At 40.3% G+C, this 24,678-nt stretch overlaps 1 protein-coding gene across 2 annotated transcripts in view; it reads right to left on the reverse strand.

The window, feature by feature from the left end:
• The window catches only part of sept10 (septin 10), a 58,928-nt gene that overhangs the window by 16,600 nt on the left and 17,650 nt on the right, over positions 1–24,678 (reverse strand). For both annotated transcript variants that reach the window (XM_039743549.1, XM_039743548.1), the window contains exons 4-5: positions 9,244–9,405; positions 4,610–4,706 (exon numbers count right to left, since the gene is read on the reverse strand). In XM_039743549.1, coding sequence (XP_039599483.1) covers positions 4,610–4,706; positions 9,244–9,405 — 259 coding nt within the window. The remainder of the gene's footprint in view (positions 1–4,609; positions 4,707–9,243; positions 9,406–24,678) is intronic.

Genomic DNA, 24,678 nt, shown 5'->3' on the forward strand with positions numbered 1-24,678 from the left:
GTCGTGTGTACCCCATGATGCAGGAGGAGGGTTATTAGAGTTGGCGGGCGGGGCTCCGTCGTGCATACCCTATGGTCAGGCGACTTGGTCGATTTATATATAGAAAAGCAGCCGGAACCGAAATGAACAATGAAAAGTCAATGTTGCTCAGAGGTGCATGTGGACTGTAGCAGAGACCAAAGTGACTGAGGATGTGTTTGATGAGGTGCTGGCGGCGAGCACATGAGCAGGCAGTGCGCATGCCTCGAGAGCGAGGGTGGACACAGGAGGAGGGTCAGAGTTGGCAGGCGGTGCTCTGTCGTGCATACCCCATGGTCAGGCGACTTGGTCGATTATATATATAGAAAAGCAGCCGGAACGGAAAAGAACAATGAAAATTCAAAGTGGCTCAGAGGTGCATGTGGACTGTGGCCGAGACAAAAGCAACTGAGGCTGTATTTGGTGAGTTGCTGCATGCGGGCACATGAGCAGGCAGTGTGCATGCCTCGAGAGCGAGGATGGACGTGGGAGGGGTCTTAGAATTGGTGGGCAGGGGTCTGTGAGTTGGCAGGCATGGCTCTATTGTGCGTACCCCATGGTCGGGCAACTTAGTCAATTATATGGGCACCATTCTCATTCCCTACCACCTTCGCTAATCATTCTTGAGGCAGATTAAAGACTTAAGTGCCAGCTTAAGTGAAAAATTAAAGAAAACGTACTAAGTAATTGCAACACAAAAACTAAATCAGTTTTAATGCGAAAAGATGCCGACGAAAGAAGAGAAGCAGCGGGCCGCTAGGGTGGAGAAAAGAAGAGCTGCTGAGGATGCAGCAAGCGCATCAACCTCTGAGCAAACGAATGCTAAACACAGAGAAAGAGGATGAAAACTAGGAATGCTCAAGTCAAGTTTATTCACGGCACGTTATCGTGCAGTACGCCGTTACTGGTACAATATAACTGGTGCTGCTATGTGTGAGCATGTGTTTGCCCTGCAATGAACTGGCACCCAGTTCAGGGCTTGTTCCTGCCTTGTGTACTAACTGGGATAGAATGTAGCCCCAACAGGACCCTGGTCTGGATTAAACAAATTAGAAAATGGCCTCTTTTTCTCTCACCCTCTTTAATGATGTATAAAGTATACTGACCTAGCTCACCAAAGTTGCCTCCAAAACCTCTCCTTTCTTCGTTTTCCCCACCTTTTTCCATCTGACTCCAGGTTCAAATGGCCAATGGCTATTTCTTCTAAAATCTGTGGGCTATCAACACTCTGGCTCGTTCTTCAATCATTTCCCATAGTGGCCCCTGGGAAACTTCAAACTCTGACTAATCTATAAAGGGTCACAAAGACCACAAGTCACCTCTCCTCTATTTTTAGTAAGGAGATGACACATATAGAAACTTACCTGTTACTGACATGTATCTCATTGCCCTTACATTGTGTAGTCATTCTCCAAGTGGTTTAGTCTTTTATTTTTCATTTTATAGCTTGACAGGCATCCTAACTAGGAATTCTCATATAATATAAATAATTCTTTAAAACATTGTATTTGCATTGAAAGGATGAATCATCGCACGCAGCGTCCAGAGTCTGCAGCACTATCTTTGTCAGTCTGAACATGTCCACTGGCTATAAACACCTTTGCCCTGGTATGCTCACTAAATACACTTCCCCACATTCCATAACTTCATAATGCCCTTGACACGCCAGCTAACTGATGCAAAACCACTGGAGGAGTCTCAACACTTCAGTTGCTCAGACTTGCTAAAGTTATGCTGCAATCAAACAGGCAGGCACATTATACTTTCAAAACCACACCAGCGATCCCAAGGGCCCTAGGGAGGATTTGCCAGATCTAGTGGAGGTGTCAGCATTTTAGTCTAGCAGCAAACAGTTAGATAGCAGACATCCATATTCTAACCTACTTATCTAGTCCAGGATAATGGACAGCTGCAGCCTGCCCTAGCAGCACTATGTGCAAGGCAGAAACCAATCCCTGGATGGGATGCAGTTTCAGTACAAGCAACATAAATTAACATTCCAATACTCATTCATACAGGTAATATTAACTTCATACGTATATTTGGCATTATGTTATTTCAGATTTACTCTCATTTAGCAAGAAGAGAGGAGTAACTTAGTTTATTGGCAAAATCATCTCTGCAAAGGCAGAAATTTGATCTGTCAATACACCAACAAAAATTGATGGAAATACTGTAGGATAAGGGCTACCTAGGCCCATCTATTAGCCACGCATTGTCATGTAACATGACCTTGAGAAGCACTTTGATTTACTAAGCACTATGTAAGAAGATCATACTAAAAGCTTTGTTTGCAGGTAAATAAGAATTTCGGAACATAAACACACTTTACAATATATATACTCTACCTATAGAGCACCTACTGTGTTAGTTAGTTACTGTTATATAAAAAGACTAGCACACATTAGTGTTGGCATTATAGAGATGTTACAAGGCAGCAACAACATTTTACTACTTACAGTACATCTAGAAGTCCACATACTGCTACATAACAAAACCATAACAGATGCTGTCTTTAGTTTTATTAAGACTTGTAAAGCACAAATGACAATAATGTAGAACAGGTGCCTTTATCTACAGTGCCTTAGGAAAGTATACAACACCCTTTCACTTTTAACACATTTCATTATGTCACAGTCTTGTGCTAAAATCATTACATTAATTTTTCCCTCTTCAAGCAACATTTAATACCCCAGTATGAATGTGCAAACATGATTTTAGAAACTTTTTTTTAAATCTATTAAAAATGAAAAGCTGAAATAAAAAGTTGACTCAAGTATTCAAACCCTTTACTCAGCACTTGCCTGAAGCACTTTTGGCAGCTATTCCTGCCTGCAGTATTCCTGGGTATGACGTGACAAGCCCCATATACGTAGATTTGTGGATTTTCTGCCATTCTTCTGTGCACATCCTCTCAAGGTTGGATGGAGAGAATCAGTGGAGAGCTTTTTACTGGTCTCTCCAGAGATGTTCAAGTTCAGGTCTGGGCTCTGGCTGGGTCACTCAAGGACATTTCCAGAGCTGACTGTAATCTACTCCTGTGTTGTCTTTACTTTGTGCTTAGGGTCATTGTCCTAATGGAAGGTAAACTTTCAGCCCAGTTTAAGGTTGAGAGTGCTTTTGGAGCAGGTTTTCATTATGGATATCTCTGTACTTTGCTCTGTTCAGCTTTGCCTCAACCATAACTTGTCTTCTAATCCCTGCCACTGAAAAACACACCCACAGTATGATGCTGCCACCACCATGCCTCAATTGTACAATGTTATTGCACAGGTGATAAGTGGTACCTGGTTTGCTCAGGATGTGATACTGAGGCCAAACAGTTTAATCTTGGTTTCATCAAACCTGCTAATCTTGTTTTGCAGCCAGACTTCCTTAGGTGCCTTTTTGTAAACTCAATTGGGCTTTCATGTTTCACTTTGCCATAAAGCCCAGATTAGGATAGTGTTGCAGTGCTGCTTGCCCTTCTGGAAATTTCTCCACACAGTTCCTCTGGAGCTAAGCCAGAGTCACCATTAGTTTGTTAATCACCTCTCTTACCAAGGTCCTTCTCCTCTGATTGCTCAGTTTGGCCAGGTACTCAGCTTTAGGAAGAGCTGTATTTATTCCAGGCTTCTTCCATCTAAGAATTATGGAGGCCACTTTGCTCTTGGGAACCTTGATTTGGTGCTTCAGGAATTGTTTGTAGACATCCCTGGATTGATGCCTTGACACAATCCTGTCTCTGAGCTCTGCATGTGATTTCTTCATACATTATGGGTTGATTTTGCACATTGTCAACCGCAGAATCTTCTACAGACAGGTGCGTGCCTTTCCTAGTCATGTGCCATCAATTAAATTGACCACATGTGGACAGCAAACAAGCTGTTGAAGTATCTCAGTAATGACGAATAGAATGGGATGCACCTGAGATAAATTTCAAATGTCAGAGCAAAGGGTTTGAATACATCTCTTTTTGAATCGTATCAAATTGTGTAGTGTTAGTTCTGGGGTACTGAGTGCAATTTAATGAGGGAAAAAATAATAATTTAAACAACATTAGCATAAGGCTGAACCTATGCAGTTATCACTGCAATTCTCCATTAAAATTGCCCAGACCATGTAACATCTGTTACATAGTTGTAGTTACATACCCTAATGTTTTTATTACATTTGAAAGTACAGATACAATGTAACTAAGTACACTTGTTTTTGGATCAGTGATAAATTATTACACTGTAATTATATAAACTGTGGAATAATAATGACAACTTAGTAATTAACTATAACATTACTTTGTATTACACAGTAAGTACAGAGTAATAACTCATAGTTACAGTATACTGTACTTATACAGGTAATTACATAGTAGTTACAGTGTAAGTATGGACACTTAATGTAAAGTGTTACCCACCATTGGAGTCACGAAAAGGCCATATGTTTTATACAATGACCCTCCAGACATACAATTCAGCTTGTAGAGAAAGGAGTAAGCCTAGTGCTCACTCCAGTGAAAACATTGGTCTAATATCGGATCTGGACCTGGATTTAACTCCATTTAGTAATCTAGTGAGCCTGGAAAAAGAAAAATGTTTTTTGTTATGGCACTTACCTTGCACCACACCCCAAGGATACTGCCTTGCTTTCACCATTTTATTGCCAATTTTAACCTCTTCTGTGCTTCCAACGACAGCAAATGGAAGATGCCCCTATTATAGAAAAGAAATTACCATAAAATAAATTCCCACTCAGTATTGTATCTTACCTATTTCTTTTTACTGTATGTAGAGGCAGATGTCATTTTCAAGGCTGATTAATTGTTAGAAACTCAGATAACAGCTCTTTACAACAGTGATGTGCAGAATGAACAACTTCCATCCATCCATCCATCCTCTTCTGCTTATACGAGGTCGGGTCACGGGGGCAGCAGCTTGAGCAGAGAAGCCCAGACTTCCCTCTCCCCGGCCACTTCTTCTAGCTCTTCCGGGAGAATCCCAAAGCATTTCCAGGCCAACCGGGAGACATAGTCCCTGCAGCATGTCCTGGGTCTTCCCCGGGGTCTTCTCCCGGTTGGATGTGCCTGGAACACCTCACCAGGGAGGCGTCCAAGAGGCATCCTGATCAGATGTCCGGGCCACCTCATCTAACTCCTCTCGATGCGGAGGAGCAGCAGCTCTACTCGGAGCCCCTCCGGGATGACTGTGCTCCTCACCCTATCTTTAAGGGAAAGCCCAGACACCCTGCGGAGGAAACTCATTTCAGCCGCTTGTATTCGCGATCTCGTTCTTTCGGTCACTACCCATTGCTCATGACCATAGGTGAGGATAGGAACGTAGATCGACTGGTAAATTGAGAGCTTTGCCTTACGGTTCAGGTCCTTTTTCACCACGACAGACCGATGCAATGCTCGCATCACTGCGGACGCCGCACTGATCTGCCTGTCGATCTCACGATCCATTCTTCCCTCACTCGTGAACAAGACCCCAAGATACTTGAACTCTTCCACTTGGGGCAGGATCTCTCCCACAACCCTGAGAGGGCACTCCACCCTTTTCCGGCTGAGGACCATGGTCTCGGATTTGGAGGTGCTGATTCTCATCCCAGCCGCTTCACACTCAGCTGCGAACCGATTCAGAGAGAGCTGAAGATCACGGCCTGATGAAGCAAACAGGACAATATCATCTGCAAAAAGAAGTGACCCAATCCTGAGTCCACCAAACCGGACCCCTCAACACCCTGGCTGTGCCTAGAAATTCTGTCCATAAAAGTTATGAACAGAATTGGTGACAAAGGGCAGCCCTTGCGGAGACCAACTCTCACTGGAAACGGGCTCGACTTACTGCCGGCAATGCGGTCCAAGCTCTGACACTGGTTGTAGAGGGACCGAACAGCTCTTACCAGGGGGTCCGGTAACCCATACTCCTGAAGCACCCCACAGGATTCCCCGAGGGACACAGTCGAACACCTTTTCCAAGTCCACAAAACACATGTAGACTGGTTGGGCAAACTCCCATGCACCCTCCAGGATCCTGCTAAGGGTGTAGAGCTGGTCCACTGTTCCACGACCAGGACGAAAACCACACTGTTCCTCCTGAATCCGAGGTTCGACTATCCGATGGACCCTCCTCTCCAGGACCCCCGAATAGACTTTTCTAGGGAGGCTGAGGAGTGTGATCCCTCTGTAGTTGGAACACACCCTCCGGTCCCCCTTTTTAAAGAGGGGGACCACCACCCCAGTCTGCCAATCCAGAGGCACTGTCCCCGATGTCCATGTGATGTTGCAGAGACGTGTCAACCAAGACAGTCCTACAACATCCAGAGCCTTGAGGAACTCCGGGCATATCTCATCCACCCCCGGGGCCCTGCCACCAAGGAGTTTTTTGACCACCTCGGTGACCTCAGTCCCAGAGATGGGGGAGCCCACCCCGAGTCCCCAGGCTCTGCTTCCTCATTGGAAGGCATGTTAGTGGGATTGAGGAGGTCTTCGAAGTACTTCCCCTACCGACCCACAACGTCTCGAGTCGAGGTCAGCAGCGCACCATCCCCACCATATACGGTCTTGACACTGCACTGCTTTCCCCTCCTGAGACGCTGGATGGTGGACCAGAATCTCCTCGAAGCCATCCGAAAGTCGTTTTCCATGGCCTCCCCAAACTCCTCCCATGCCAGAGTTTTTGCCTCAGCAACCACCAAAGCCGCATTCCGCTTGCCATGTCGGTACTTATTAGCTGCCTCCAGAGTCCCACAGGATAAAAAGGTCCGGTAGGACTCCTTCAGCTTGAGGGCATCCCTCACCGCCGGTGTCCACCAACGGGCTCGGGGATTGTCGCCACGACAGGCACCGACCACCTTACGGCCATAGCTCCAGTCAGCCACCTCAACAATAGAGGCACGGAACATGGCCCATTCGGACTCAATGTCCCCCACCTCCCTCGGGACGTGGTCGAAGTTCTGCCGGAGGTGGGAGTTGAAGCTACTTCTGACAGAGGACTCTGCCAGACGTTCCCTGCAGACCCTCACAACACGCTTGGGTCTACCAGGTCTAACCGGCATCCTCCCCCACCATCGAAGCCAACTCACCACCAGGTGGTGATCAGTTGACAGCTCCACCCCTCTCTTCACCTGAAGGTCCAAGACTTGTGGCCGCAAGTCCGACGACACGATCACAAAGTCGATCATTGAACTGAGGCCTAGGGTGTCCTGGTGCCAAGTGCACATATGAACACCCCTATGCTTGAACATGGTGTTCATTATGGACAATTTGTGACGAGCACAGAAGTCCAATAACAAAACACCGCTCTGGTTCAGATCGGGGCCATTCCTCCCAATCACGCCCTTCCAGGTCTCACTGTTATTGCCCACGTGAGCATTGAAGTCTCCCAGCAGTACAAGGGAGTCCCCAGAAGGTATGCCCTCTAGCACCTCCTCCAGGGATTCCAAAAAGGGTGGGTACTCCAAACTGCCATTCGGTGCATACGCACAAACAGTCAGGAAAAGGCGGAGGGAGGCTACTCTCATGTTCACCGGGGTAAACCCCAATGTACAGGCTCCAAGTTGGGGGGCAATAAGTATGCCCACACCTGCTCGGCGCCTCTCACCGGTGGCAGCTCCAGAGTGGTAGAGAGTCCAGCCCCTCTCAAGGAGTTTGGTTCCAGAGTCTAAGCTGTGTGTTGAGGTGAGCCCGACTACATCTAGCCGGAACCTCTCGACCTCACACACTAGCTCAGGCTCCTTCCCCTTCAGAGAGGTGACATTCCATGTCCTAAAAGGCAGCTTCTGTAGCCGAGTATCGGACCGCCAAGGTCCCTGCCTTCGGCCACCACCCAATTCACACTGTACCCGACCTCCTTGGCCCCTCCCATTGGTGGTGATGGCACGAGAAGGGGGACCCACGTTGCCTCTTCGGGCTGTGCCCGGCCAAGCCCTATGGGTGCAGACCTGGCCACCAGGCACTCACCATCGAGCCCCACCTCCAGGCCTGGCTCCAAAGGGGGGCTCCGGTGACCTGCGTCCGGGCGAGGGAAAACGCCGTCCAAATTTTTTCTTCGTCATAAGAGGTCTATTGAGCCACTCTTTGTCTCATCCCTCACCTAGGACCAGTTTGCCTTGGTTGGCCCTATCAGAGGCATAAAGGAATGAACAACTTGCCTGGTCTTAAATGATGTGCTACAGAAACAGAGGACCGAGCTACTGTTCTACACTGCTCTGCTAAGAATAGGAAAATGAAGCTACAGTGGGCAGGTGATCATAAAAACTGGACCCTTTAATGCTGAAAAAATAACACCTAATCTGATCATTCTCAAGTTGTATTGTAACATGCAGATGGTAGAAACACAGCTGATGTAAACAGGATAAATCCATAGATCTAGCCTGCCGTTTGTCAGTGACACAGGGTGCTAATGGTAATAGAATAGTGTTTAGTTGGTAGGTAGGTAGGTAGACAGATAGGTAGGTAGATAGATTGAACTTTATTTGTCCCCAGGGGGTGGTATGTCTTCTTGGTACATACTATGTCCTTGATACCAAATGAGCATCACCTGAATGCCAAGGCATAGATAACTTTAAATAGATAACCAGTCTACTCCTAGCAGGGTAATGACAAGTGCCATGTCACATCCATGCATTATTCTTAATTGTTAACTCAAACATGACAGTGACTTTACCACAGTGGTCTTCCCTGTCCACACATCTCAATCCAATGGAGCACCTTTGCAATAGGGTGGAACAAGAGACTGAGGGGACAGGAAGATATGGAAACAAAGGATCTGCTGTGGCAATCCTTAATGGGAACAGCCAAAAGATTAAGATTCACTGCATATAAGTGTGGTTAAAAATTCCACAAGAACTATGGGGTGAGTCTGTCTACTAAGAAGAATGCTATATAAAATAGTAAATGGGGTCTTTAACAGCCTACTTTATCATCCTAGGCTTGGATTCACTTTGTGTTTCCAATTGTTAGGAGAGAAAGCCTCAGATTGAATTAAACCGAAAAGGAAAACTAGACTCTTAACATTAGTATTATGCCTCAAAATCTTTAATTGCAATGTATAGTAACCGCCATCTCTTAATGGATTAAGATTTGGAATTACATTGTGATACAATCTATTTGTAAGATGTAGATGGCCAATTTTCTACCAGAGTTACTAAGTAAATAATAAACTGTTGCTTTTTGAGTAAAACCCAAAGTGAAGTAGCTTTTCCACAAAGACAGGATTAAAGAAATGCCCTGTCAACGTGAACACTCACATTCATGGTTGAGTTGATTTTTGCCACAGACTCGTCATCGATGGGGAACTGGTAGATCTGGACTCCATTGCTCACAAGCTCACTCATTATTTTAATTTTGAACTTATGCAGCTCACTCTTTGAGATGGTATCAGCCTTTGCAATGACTGGAATGATGTTGACCTGCAAGACATTTGTAAAATTAGCTTGACACTGTAAAATCTATAGTCTGCATTTTTGTTACACCATAGTATACTCACCACCCATTAGGGATTCAAATTAATCAAACACTGCAGATTAGTCATCCTTCTATTGATTAATTTTTTTTTTCATTTATTATATTTTTATTAATTTTATTGCAATCCATACAAATCAATCAAGTTTTTACAAAAAGAAAAAATTGAGTTAAGGACAAATCGATCCCCACCCTGAGAGAGAGAGCAAGACAAACGGCGTGAAATTTAAGGCTTGTAAACATACCTAAATTAATAAATTCTATGTGCTTTATGAGCTTATTTTAAAATATTACTGATTAGATCCTGCCATGTTTTGAAAAAAGTCTGTACGGATCCTCTAACTGAGTATTTGATTTTTTCCAATTTCGAATAATATAACACCTCAGTTTCCCACTGACTTAAAAGAGGAGAGTTTGGGTTCTTCCAGTTTATCAGAATAAGTCTGCGTGCCAAAAGTGTAGTGAATGCAATCACAATTTGTTTGTCTTTCTCCACTTTAAACTCATCTGGAAGAACCCTAAACACAGCTGTTAATGGGTTAGGAGGGATTGTGAGACCAAGGCTGTCTGAAAGGTAATTCAAAATTTTGGTCCAGAATGACGTTAATTTAGTGCAGGCCCAGAACATGTGACCCAGTGAGGCTGGGACGTAGTTGCAGCGTTCGCAGGTTGGATCATGCCCTGGAAACATTTTGGAGAGTTTTAGACGAGACAGATGTGCTTAATACATTGATTCAATTTTTAATGCACTTATCCAGGCCAGGATCGTAGGGAGTCAGCATCTACCTAAGAAGTACTAGAAAGAAGGAGAGAACTAACTTTGGATGGGTTGCCAGTTCTTTATAGGGTACACTAGAGGACTCACCCAAATTCATTCACATTGAGCCAATTAAGAGCTGCCTGTTATGTAATAAAATAAAAAATAAAAACAAAAACTGGGACTCCTCATGCAAATTTGAGAGGGAAAAAAATGTCCTTGTTTTTATCACTTACTATTTGTCAATGGCAACACAGGCTAAAATACATACATACATACATACATACATATATACTGTATACACATACACACACACACACACACACACACACACACACACACACACATACATACATACATACATACATACATACATACATACATACATACATACATACATATACAGTCATATGAAAAAAGCATAATAATTTACTTTCAACAAAAAAGAGAATACTGGTATGTCTCATTTTCTAGGAACATCTGAGTACTGGGGGTTGTTTTCCGAACAAAGATTTTCAATGAAACGGTATTTAGTTGTATGAAATTAAATCAAATGTGAAAAACTGACTGGGCAAAACTGTAGGTCCCCTTGTAATTTTGATGATTTGAATGCGTGTAACTGCTCAATACTGATTACTTGCAACACCAAATTGGTTGGATGAGCTCGTTAAGCCTTGAACTTCATAGACATTATTTATTTATTGTGGTCAATTGCAAGCTGTGCTTCCCTTTGACTCTCCTCTGAAGAGTGACAGCATGGGATCCTAAAAGCAGCTCTCAAAAGATCTGAAAACAAAGATCGTTCAGTATCATGGTTTAGGGGAAAGCTACAACAAGCTATCTCAGCAGTTTAAACTGTAAGAAATGTAATCAGGAAATGGAAGGCCACAGGCATAGTTGCTGTTAAATCCAGATCTGGCAGGCCAAGAAAAATACAGGAGTGACATACGAGCAGGATTGTGAGAATGGTTACAGACAACCCACAGATCACCTCCAAAGACCTGCAAGAACATCTTGCTGCAGATGGTGTATCTGTACATCGTTCTACAATTCAGCGCAATTTACACAAAGAACATCTGCATGGTAGGGTTATGAGAAAGAAGTCCTTTCTGCACTTAAGCCACAAACAGAGTCGCTAGTTATATGTAAATGCTAATTTACACAAGCCAGGTTAACTTTGGAACAAAGTGCTTTGGACTGATGAGACAAAAATTGAGTTATTTGGTATAACAAAAAGAGCTTTGCATAGCGGAAGAAGAACACCAGATTCCAAGAAAAACACCTGCTACCTACTGTCAAATTTGGTGGAGGTTCAATCATAATGTGGGGCTGTGTGACTAATTTAGGGACTGGGGCCCTTGTTAAAGTCGAGGGTCAGATGAATTCAATCCAATATCAACAAATTCTTCAGGATAATGTTCAAGCATCAGTCACAAAGTTGAAGTTAAGCAGGGGTTGGATATTCCAACAAGACAATGACCCAAAACACAGTTCAAAATCTACAAAGGCATTCATGCAGAGGGAGAAGTACAATGTTCTGGAATGGCCGTCACAGTCCCCTGACTTGAATATCATCGAAAATCTATGGGATGATTTGAAGCAGGCTGTCCATGCTTGGCAGCCATCAAATTTAACTGAACTGGAAAGATTTTGTATGGAAGAATGATCAAAAATACCTTCATCCAGAATCCAGACACTCATCAAAGGCTATATAGGAGGCGTCTAGAGGCTGTTATATTTGCAAAAGGAGGCTCAGCTAAGTATTGATGTAATATCTCTGTTGGGGTGCCCAAATTTATGCACCCATCTAATTTTGTTATGATGCATATTTTCTGTTATTCCAATAAACTTAATTTCACTGCTGAAATACTACCGTTTCCACAAGGCATGTCATATATTAAAAGGAAGTTGCTACTTTGAAAGCTCAGCCAATGATAAACAAAAATCCAAAGAATTAACAGGGGTTCCCAAACATTTTCATATGACTTTGTGTGTGTATATATATATATATATAATTTATTTTTATGTAAGTTGATTTTACATACAGTGATTTTAAACCTCTCTAAATATTTTCTTTTATAACATGACATTTCAACAGCCAATATATTTTGTACAGATGAATTCAAACTGTAATTATGCCTTTTTGAGACCAAGGTGACACAAAGTGACTCGCCTAGGATTCCACAAAAGAAGTTTTATCGATTCACACAGCTTGACCCATAATCTCCTTCAGGCAGGATGGCATACAACTAAATAGCTTACAAGGATTTTGAAGTATTTAGTTAAGACGTCACGTGAATACAGGGGGGTGAGGAATGCCATAAGAAGCAACAGGTTAAGACGGTAAATTCCAGTAAAATGAACACAAGTCTGTTTCCATATCCTTATGAATGTTGCAACATACATGTTTAACTGAATTACTGCTGGTAACTGCTTTTTTACTCATAGTAAATGTATTTTAAAGTGAAATAAATACTTTTAATTCATCTAAAAATTTAATTTGTTTACAACAAGCCATAGTTTACAAGCAATAACATCTGGAAGGCAGTGCAAACTTGTAGGCAATCGTCCTTAGTGTGTTATGGTGCATGTGCAAAGAAAAAAACGAGACAGTAATTTCTTTGCAAAAAAATAAAGTTACAAATGCAAGCATTTGGATTTTGAAAAATGTATTACAAGAGCATATAGAAACTATTTGATCACTCATTTGAGTAGGTTTGACAATGTTATGCTACAAAATTCAATAAAGTATTATACAATAAAAATAAATAACTTGCAAATAATGTAGTAAATAACTTAAAATGAAGACAAATATCAATGCTAATATACAGTGTATTGTGAGAGTCTAGATGTGTGGTATGACATGTTCAAGTGAATGTGGTGACAGCAGGGGAGTTACATGCACCAGTTCTAGTGAGATTGTCTTTTATATTTACTAAATTAAGTGGCATAAGCTTCAGTTAAAATTCAAAGTTTGGTGTACATGTCTGTAATTTCTGTCCTTTATGTGAAAAGTAGAACTTATGGTGTAAAATGATGTATCAAAATGATTTACGGCAGCACACTGATTTTTAGGTGTGGTCACATATAATGTGACAAAAGCCTACTGTGATAGCCATGTTTGTCTGTCTGTCCACATAAAGCAACTCATCTCCCAGTGGACTGATTTTGTTGAAATTTGGCACACTTATTCTCAGTGGAAAATATTTCACAATAGTTCCATCTTCATTGCGCTATATTAAATACAGTGACCTGTACACATTTTTAAATTTCCAAATTTCCCTTTGAAAGGCATTAGCAAATTTACAAACTCACCTAACAGATTCATTTATGGATTAGTTTGCTGTTTCAAATTTACCTTGATAAAGGTTACTTCAGCTAGCACATTTTATATATTTTCTTCTTTTATTAGTCCAACAGCTGTTTAGATAGCTAGTACAAGTTAAGCAAATCTTTCGAAGGGAAGCGCATGTGCAAACTCATACAACAGTTCACCACTACTAGGGCCTCATGTATAACATGAGGAGTGCATAGAATTCACTCCAAAACACAGCGTACAGACAAAATCAGAAATGTGTGTACACACAAAAAATTTCAGATGCATAAAACTGAGTGTAAGCAAAGTTCCACACACTTCCCAATTATAAGTACCAATAAACATGAATTATAACGCATATGGCATGCACACGTGCCTAAAGTCCCATCCCGATTCCCCTCAGAATTTTACATATTTGAAAAAGCAAATCAATATAAATAGCCTGTTGCATTCAGTGTTTTGTTTAAGGACAATGGTAAAAGCACTTATAAAAAAGAAAGATTTCAAAAAAGAAGTGGTCAGATCTTAAAGTCGACCTGAAAAGGCAAGTGTCTCCTGAGTGTAAAGAGTAAAGAAAAAAAAAAGTCTACCGAGTTTAAAGTCGAATTGTTGACTTGTACAAAGTAGTTTGTCATTAAAGAGGAACGTTTATAAACTTAATCTTAAAACCAATCTGTAATTTACTAGAGTTTCTCAATGCCCATCGTAACTAAAGTAGCATGTTAAATGCTTTGAATTCTAAGTGTCCCCCAACCCAGTCATTAATCACTATATGCTTCTCAAATGAGCTTTCTCTTACGCCAATAGGACCACACAAAATGCATTACGTTCATGATATTACAGCTCTCTGAACATAATAGAATACTAAGATATATACTTGATATAATTGTCATGACATCATCAAACATGTAGGGGCACAGTGACGTAGCAGTAGCAATGAGCTGTCGCCCCGTTCAGGGATTCTTCCTGCCTCCCACAAGATGCTTCCTAGGACACCGGAGACCTTGGATGGAATAATTTATTGCAATAATACTGTGTCAAACGTAACAACCATGCAATTCCTGTCCTTTCGTTTTCTCTGCATAATAAACGTCTGTAATAAACAAAAAACAGCTGCACGTTTGAATGCTGATTCTTCAAAACTTTTAAGGAACATTTAAAAATCTTCCTTATACTTGTTTAATGATTCCATCCATCCATCCCAGCAAGCAATGTGCACAAGGCTGGGACAATACTTGAATGGGATACCAGCTCATCGCTACCACTTTGCCAATGTATCCCAAAATGTTAAATTATTAACAGCATAAATTATTTAAATGAAGTTAACAATGTATTTGTAATTAATTTGGCCATTCCATACACCATTATGTGGTTACAGAATGATCACATTTAAGTGCTTTAAATTTGTAAACAATAAGCAATTCATTTTGATGTATTTGAAAAAGCCCGCATCATGGATGCTAATCTAAAAAAGAATGAGAAATCACAAAGAAACAGTAACACTTCTTTGATACTGGGTGTCTCCAGTTTGCAAAACCGAGCAGAAAAGTGCGTACACATGGTTTGAGGTTGCCATGAAAATGTGCGTGGCTTTTTGCCGAGTTTAGTTTTTATACATGTCGAAGTGCGCATGGAAATGGGCGTACGCAACATTTTTGTGCATACCCACCATTTATAAATGAGACCGCTGCTGCTTCAGGTAAGTTAAATGAAAATGTTTAATAAAAAAGAAAAAAAAGTAAATGGAAAGCAAAAGGAATTTTAGAAATTTACAATCTGAAAATGAATGGAAGAAGAAAGAAACAAATAAATATATATTCAGTATTTACATTACACTAAAAATAACTTAGGACTACCTCGTATATATAAATATATATAGTATATACAAAATCCTAAGCCTAAAAGTGCAATGATTTCATGAGACGTTTTTATGTAACGTTTTTTGGCACACTTTAAATCAGCTTATTTTAAAACCTACATATATATGTTTGGTATCATTATTTTCAGAATTTATCGAACTTTAATGTGATGTTGTTAGATTTCCAGATTGTTATTCTGTTTTAAAATTATAAACTAAAATATCAAGAATGTTGTGCATTGAGCATAGTGGACCTCAGTTTAATGGGAATACTCCAATCGGTAACAGAGTAAATATTTTATTCTCATTTCATGATTTTTACTCCGCTAAATAATAATCAATTTGTCATTTACATAGTTATTTCTTTTGCATGTTTACAGATTTTACTAATATTCTGGCCGCAACTGGTGGTTGGGCACAGGGGACTTCCCCCCCCTAGTCAGAACAATATTATTGTAATGGATGTAGTGTAACGGGTGTTATCAACCTGCACCTCAATGGTGTTTAAACTAATTACCGTAATTACACGGGAAAGGTGTATCTCTCTTAAGTTATATAAACATTTGAAGAGTTTAGAAAGGGATCTACAATTGATATATGGATAGTTGCTTAGCAGTAAAACATACAGCTAATATGAAGTTGAGTTTACAGTTTAGCCATACCTCAAAGGCAGCTTTAGCTTCTGTTCATCTTGAAAGAAAATTAAAATCTTTACGATTAGTGTCACCTTCGGTATTCGAAATTATTCAATAAATAATTATCCATGTTAATTAGATAATTTTAATAATAAGGTTTGTAGTAATAATTAGGGCACACGATTTACCGCGGCCCGCGGAATTTAACGCCACCCTGCAGAATTTAGGGTTTTGCAGCGGTAAGACGCCACGCCGCGGAATTAACCTAACTGCCACGGAAAATACCAAATCTGAATGAAATCTTACCATTTGAGGCATATTGATATTAGTATGATTAGTTTTGATTACTTCTTTAAGTTCTTTCTTTAGCCTATTGCATCATCTCATTAATATCTCGTTCGTGGCTACTGAAAATCGAACACAGTGGAGCTACAGTCCAGTTAAAGAAGCTGTCAGCGTTGCTGCAAAGTACTGATAAACTTAACGAGCTTAGAGCTGAACTTGAATTTGTATCTGTGCACTGCCAGCCAATTATGAACACTCTGACTTCTTTTGAGGCACAGTCATTTATAGCTGTCGATGTCTACAACAAAGTGTCTGACTTACTGTCTTGCCTGAAATCGTCCAGATTTCCAATTGCAACCAGCAGCTGTAAAGATGCAAAGCACAATGCTGCTGCTGCTAAACTTGAGGAATATATTGTGTGAACCAAACAGCTGGCAATAGACCTGTTCAGATCTGTGAGAATATCCACAACAGCAACCACTCTTATCGAAGAATTTTGCTGATCATGTACAATCAGTGCCAACAATGATGGCTGCAGCAGATGAAAGGCAACCTTATCTGGACATAGAATCTCGTGAAGTAATTCCAGCTGATATCACTGCATTTTTGGTAATTTCACTCTGATATGTTGGCATTTAGTGGGTAACAAAGTGGTTTGGTATTATTACTACAGATAAGGTCAAAAGATGATTGTATTTATTACACTAATTACTGGGGCGGTTATTGGGGTTTATATTTTATATTATAGCAAAATTCCAAACCTGATCTCCACCCTGACGAAGCTGACAAGTTTACTTTGATACTTCAACAGCGGTTTTATGTCTCCCTCAGATGCTCTTTTAAAAAAGATCCTTAAAAAATTTGAACAACAGTATATCAGAGGCCCTCCACAATTAACACCAGCATATCAATCGATATAATTTGTACATCACTTGAACTGGACTCTGCTGTCAATGTAAGCTACTGAGTGATCAGAAGTGTATTTGTGCTACATTTTTAACTACAGAACACTGTAAAGTACTGTTAAAAAGCAGATATTTAATGTATTATATGAATGACTTATTTTTACAAAAAAAATGTCATAAATAAAAATGTGATAAATGTGAAAAGTCTTTGATGAAGTAACTAAAATGTGAAATGAACCATCTTTCAAATCAGTTAACTAAGTCCCCAAATGCATCTAAATGTTAACACCATGACTACATTTTCTAACTTATTGTTATCTATAAATCCTTTGGCATGGTGTTCGTTTAGAGTATAACAGTTACTGTACATACCTTTATGGTGTCAATTTTAGCTCTACACAAACATAAGAACCAGAGGCACAATCAAAAATTAGGCTATTAGCGTAAAATATTATTTACAATATGATACGTACAGTGGTGTGAAAAACCCTTCCTGATTTCTTATTCTTTTGCATGCTTCTCACACAACATGTTTCTGATCATCAAACACATTTAACCATTAGTCAAATATAACACAAGTAAACACAAAATGCAGTTTTTAAATGATGGTTTTTATTATTTAGGGAAAAGAAAAAAATCCAAACCTACATGGCCCTGTGTGAAAAAGTAATTGCCCCCTGAACCTAAAAACTGGTTGGGCCACCCTTAGCAGCAATAACTGCAATCAAGTGTTTGCATAACTTGCAATGAGTCTTTTACAGCGCTCTGGAGGAATTTTGGCCCACTCATCTTTGCAGAATTGTTGTAATTCAGTTTTATTTGAGGGTTTTCTAGCATGAACCGCCTTTTTAAGGTTATGCCATAGCATCTCAATTGGATTCAGGTCAGGACTTTGACTAGGCCACTCCAAAGTCTTCATTTTGTTTTTCTTCAGCCATTCAGAGGTGGATTTGCTGGTGTGTTTTGGGTCATTGTCCTGTTGCAGCACCCAAGATCGCTTCAGCTTGAGTTGACGAACAGATGGCTGGACATTCTCCTTCAGGATTTTTTGGTAGACAGTAGAATTCATGGTTCCATCTATCACAGCAAGCCTTCCAGGTCCTGAAGCAGCAAAACAACCCCAGACCATCACACTACCACCACCATATTTTACTGTTGGTATGATGTTCTTTTCTGAAATGCTGTGTTCCTTTTACGCCAGATGTAACGGGACATTTGCCTTCCAAAAAGTTCAACTTTTGTCTCATCAGTCCACAAGGTATTTTCCCAAAAGTCTTGGCAATCATTGAAATGTTTCTTAGCAAAATTGAGACGAGCCCTAATGTTCTTTTTGCTTAACAGTGGTTTGCGTCTTGGAAATCTGCCATGCAGGCCGTTTTTGCCCAGTCTATTTCTTATGGTAGAGTCGTGAACACTGACCTTAATTGAGGCAAGTGAGGCCTGCAGTTCTTTAGACGTTGTCCTGGGGTCTTTTGTGACCTCTCGGATGAGTCGTCTCTGCGCTCTTGGGGTAATTTTGGTCGGCCGGCCACTCCTGGGAAGGTTCACCACTGTTCCATGTTTTTGCCATTTGTGGATAATGGCTCTCACTGTGGTTCGCTGGAGTCCCAAAGCTTTAGAAATGGCTTTATAACCTTTACCAGACTGATAGATTTCAATTACTTCTGTTCTCATTTGTTCCTGAATTTCTTTGGATCTTGGTATGATGTCTAGCTTTTGAGGTGCTTTTGGTCTACTTCTCTGTGTCAGGCGGCTCCTATTTAAGTGATTTCTTGATTGAAACAGGTGTGGCAGTAATCAGGCCTGGGGGTGGCTACGGAAATTGAACTCAGGTGTGATACACCACAGTTAGGTTATTTTTTAACAAGGGGGCAATTACTTTTTCACACAGGGCCATGTAGGTTTGGATTTTTTTTCTCCGTAAATAATAAAAAGCATCATTTATAAACTGCATTTTGTGTTTACTTGTGTTATATTTGACTAATGGTTAAATGTGTTTGATGATCAGAAACATTTTGTGTGACAAACATGCAAAAGAATAATAAATCAGGAAGGGGGCAAATAGTTTTTCACACCTCTGTATACAGGGGTGGCATGACAGTTAATGCTACTGCCTCACAGATCCAGTATCTTGGATTTAAATTCCACACATGGTCATTATGGAATTTTAGACTTTGCTTGTTCTTTCCGTCTGTGTGGGGATTTTTCTGCAGTTACTCTGGTTCTGCTGACATAGCCCAAAAAAAAAAAAAAAAAACACTTTAGGTTGACTGGCAACTCTGCTTTGGATCAGTGCCAGCCCTTTATGACCGTGATTAATGGGGGTTGAGAAATGTATACCCATATATATATATATATATATATATATATATATATATATATATATATATATATATAAAATATATATATTATCACACAGCATATACGATATCAAATATAGCAAATTAATTATTAATAATATAAAACTAATAATGGAGATATTTTTTCTGAGAGCAGTTTTCTTTAAATTAGTAGGTCCTCCTTACTGTAATTAAACCCTTTTCCTTCTAAATTCCCCTTACAGCAATCTGGGAAATATACAATTTTGCTTTCTCTGGAATTATCAGCATAAAATGGGAAAGCTGCCAAAATACACTGGATTTAATTTTTAAAAAGTAACATTATACATTATTAGACTTGAATTCAATGACACGAAATCGCTTATTTTAAAACACAGAAGAAACATATAAAATGTAAGGTAAAAGGTTTCTTCCATGAGAAATACTAACAGTATCGTCTGAATGTTTTACACAAGTAGCAAACATCAAAAAATGATTCATACTGAGTTACACAACATAGAGATAAATAGATAGACGTGGAGTACAGAGCAATTGGGAGGCCAAGTCTGGAATGCAGTGCTGTCCATGACTAAGGATGGACCTAGCAGTGCCAGACAAACACTGCTGTCACATGTTAGGTGAATTTCCAGAGAGGTGATGTCTTACTTTCCCACTTTGTTGTGTTTATGTGAATGCCTGGTCAGTGTAAGGTCTATGCTATGTGCTCTCATTTCTTTTGTGAAAATGAAAAGAAGACCTACATGCCTTGAATGTGCATTGCCTCATTTAAAATAAAATGCAATGACTGACATATAAAATATTAAAAAAAATAAATAAATAACTATCCTTGAGGTATAAGGTGAAGGCTGTGTTCTAAGTCACAACTTGACCAATTTCTGATGAAACATTTTGCTCCTAATTGTTCCACTGAGAACTGTCATAAAAGGCATTAGTATTATTTTGATAAATTTCTCTTGGTCCACAGAATATCAATGCTGTAAAAGCTTGAATTGAGCACCTGTACTGAATATTATTGAACCTTCTGAGCCCAAGGAAATGGTGACAAAGAGGAAACCTGACAGGCGTATAGGCCTTCTCATAAAACAATGACCAAAAAGTGTAAAAAGTCTTGCCTCTGTAACATCTTTACAAAATCCTGTCATTCCTTTATACACATACTGTACACAGAGACAAATGACTTTTGGTTTTTTAAATAAAGACTTCAGTAGTGGGCCAAGTCAATACCAAATACATAAAACATGCTTAGAATGAAGCATTGTGCCACATTTTCAAAGCCCAGGTTGATCATAACAGGATATGTTCAGGGAAAGGTAAGTGAGATAGAGCAATGTGTAGAACAAAATAAAATCAGGATTGCAAGTACCACCCTGGATGTCACTGATTGGACCTGGACCATCACAAACTGCTTACATCCAAGAGTATGACAACAAAATGAAATGTGTTTGGTGACCCAAAGGCATTACAGATACATTCCTGACCTTGGAAGTAATTTCAAGGAATGACACCAGTATGGGATTTATTTCACCCCAAGATAGTAGCTCATTGAGTCCAGAGTTAAAAGATGACTTAGGATGAAACATGAACTGCCAGGAATAGAAGTGGAAGCTCCAGTCATAAAAGACAGATGGGTGGTATTAAAAAAAAAAAAAAAGGAGCGTTTGTGTGCGATACTGTTGTTGGGCAAGTGGGTAAAGCCTACTACCTGGACCAACACCTGCAGAGACACATCCAAACAGACTGCAGGATTGTATTTTATTTTGTACTTTGTCTGCTTTGTTTATCATCCCATTTGGCATTGTGATTTGAACTACATCTGCATAAAGCCAGAGTCCTAGGCCTGATTTTGTGTGGAGTGAGCAAGTTCACCTTGTGGGTATTCAGTAACATGGTTGACGTCTCCATCCAAATTGCTTACACCTAAGGTTGACAAGAACATTAAAACAATTTAAACATGAACAGGCCATTCAGCTTAACAAAGTTTGCCAGTCCTATCCACTGTTTTTTCCTCTAAGACTATGTGAAATACCTTGAGCATGAGAAAGGCACTATATAAATATAATTATTATTATTATAATTATTACAAACCGGATTCCAAAAAAGTTGGGACACTAAACAAATTGTGAATAAAAACTGAATGCAATGATGTGGAGATGGCAAATATCAATATTTTATTTGTAATAGAACGTAGATGACAGATCAAACGTTTAATCCGAGTAAATGTATCATTTTAAAGGAAAAATATGTTGATTCAAAATTTCACGATGTCAACAAATCCCAAAAAAGTTGGGACAAGTAGCAATGAGAGGCTGGAAAAAGTAAATTTGAGCATAACGAAGAGCTGGAAGACCAATAAACACTAATTAGGTCAATTGGCAACACGACTGGGTATAAAAAGAGCTTCTCAGAGTGGCAGTGTCTCTCAGAAGCCAAGATGGGTAGAGGATCACCAATTCCCACAATGTTGCGCAGAAAGATAGTGGAGCAATATCAGAAAGGTGTTACCCAGCGAAAAATTGCAAAGACTTTGCATCTATCATCATCAACTGTGCATAACATCATCCAAGATTCAGAGAATCTGGAACAATCTCTGTGCGTAAGGATCAAGGCCGTAAAACCATACTGGATGCCCGTGATCTCCGGGCCCTTAAACGACACTGCACCACAAACAGGAATGCTACTGTAAAGGAAATCACAGAATGGGCTCAGGAAAACTTCCAGAAACCATTGTCAGTGAACACAATCCACTGTGCCATCCGCCGTTGCCAGCTGAAACTCTACAGTACAAAGAAGAAGCCATTTCTAAGCAAGATTCACAAGCTCAGGCGTTGTCACTGGGCCAGGGATCATTTAAAATGGAGTGTGGCAAAATGGAAGACTGTTCTGTGGTCAGACGAGTCACGATTCAAAGTTCTTTTGGAAATCTGGGACGCCATGTCATCCGGACCAAAGAGGACAAGGACAACCCAAGTTGTTATCAACGCTCAGTTCAGAAGCCTGCATCTCTGATGGTATGGGGTTGCATGAGTGCGTGTGGCATGGGCAGCTTGCATGTCTGGAAAGGCACCATCAATGCAGAAAAATATATTCAGGTTCTAGAACAACATATGCTCCCATCCAGACGTCATCTCTTTCAGGGAAGACCCCGCATTTTTCAACAAGATAATGCCAGACCACATTCTGCATCAATCACAACATCATGGCTGCGTAGGAGAAGGATCCGGGTACTGAAATGGCCAGTCTGCAGTCCAGATCTTTCATCTATAGAGAACATTTGGCGCATCATAAAGAGGAAGGTGCGACAAAGAAGGCCCAAGACGATTGAACAGTTAGAGGCCTGTATTAGACAAGAATGGGAGAGCATTCCTATTTCTAAACTTGAGAAACTGGTCTCCTCGGTCCCCAGACGTCTGTTGAGTGTTGTAAGAAGGGGAGATGCCACACAGTGGTGAAAATGGCCTTGTCCCAACTTTTTTGGGATTTGTTGACACCATGAAATTCTGAATCAACATATTTTTCCCTTAAAATGATACATTTTCTCAGTTTAAACTTTTGTTCCGTGATTTATGTTCTATTCTGAATAAAATATTAGAAGTTGGCACCTCCACATCATTGCATTCAGTTTTTATTCACGATTTGTATAGTGTCCCAACTTTTTTGGAATCCGGTTTGTATTATTATTACTACACACTACTTGGTCACTTATTCCATGTCTCTATGGTTCTCTGTGTAAAGAAAAATGCCCTAATGTTTGTGAGAAATTTAACCTTTACAAGTTTCCAGCTGTGGCCCTGTGTTCCTGATGAACTCATTTTCAAGTAAAAATCTTGATCCACTGGACTAATTTGCGTCATAATTTAAAACACTTCTTTCATGTCTCCCCTTAATCTTCTTTTGCTTAAACTGAAAAGGCTCAGCTCTTTTAATTGTTCCTCATATCTCATCCCCTGAAGTCCAGGAATCAGCGTAGTTGCTCTTCTCTGGACTTTCTCTAGCACAACTATGTCCTTTTTGTAGCCTGGAGATCAAAACTGCACCCAGTACTCCAGATGAGGCCTCACCACTGCATTATAAAGCTTGAGCAGAACCTCCCTAGACTTGTACTCCACACATCAGGGCGTCATATAACCTGACATTCCGTTAGCCTTCTTAATGGCTTCTGAACACTATTTGGCAGTTGAAAGTGTTAAGTCTGCTACGACTCCTAAATCCTTCTCATTAGCTGCTCTAAGAATTATAATACAATGTCTTTGGGCCAAAGAGTGTAGATTGGGACAAACTGCTACCTTGTCCGGAGTTTTTTCTGCCTTGTTCCACATAAAAATGAGATAAGCTCCAGTCTGCATTGATTGTATAGTGGAATAAGTTTGAGTGGAAAATAAATAATATATACTGTCATCTTCAGTACCATTTTGTAAAAAGTCATGATTTGCTTTGTGTTTACAGAGAAATGGAGTTCTGTGTCTGGTATCATATCCAAGACTGATTCCTGCCTTGCATCCAATACTACCAAGACAGACGTTGGCCCCTGCAATTCTTAACCAGATTTAGTAGGTTCAGTAATGGACGGATAGTGGCATGCCCTGCGATGGTAGTAAACATCAGACTGGGATGGAGACAGTAGGCTAGGGTCACAGGATCACTTTTATGAGAGTTTGGCACCTTTCAATTTAGAGGTACTATTTAGTCTATAATAAAATGGAAACTTAGCCCACAATCAATAGTCAAGCTGGTAAGAGCATGCTTCACTTAACTAACCCTGCAGTAGCAGGAATCAGACATCTACCAAAGATGTTTGGCTCCCATAACCAACAATTGATTATAAGAATAGAAAAGATAATCACTAAAAATTAGGGCAAGCAAGAATGCACTCTTTATTTTCACAATTCCAGACGTATTCAGTATTTACTTTGTGATCCTCCTTATCTAAACAACACCATCTACCAAACATGCTGACACCTGCATGTGAGACATGCACTTCATCAGGAAAACCATAATTGGTCACTAGTGGCAACCTACCTACACTGTGTAATAGTCAAATGAGCGATTCAATTACTTGACAACCGGGAAAGATACAACAAACAGAACCAAATAACGGCAAGCAATTCAGAGAACTAGTGAATTTAACA

The sequence above is a fragment of the Polypterus senegalus genome, chromosome 2, assembly GCF_016835505.1.
Source record: "Polypterus senegalus isolate Bchr_013 chromosome 2, ASM1683550v1, whole genome shotgun sequence".
NCBI classification, from domain to species: Eukaryota; Metazoa; Chordata; class Cladistia; order Polypteriformes; family Polypteridae; genus Polypterus; species Polypterus senegalus.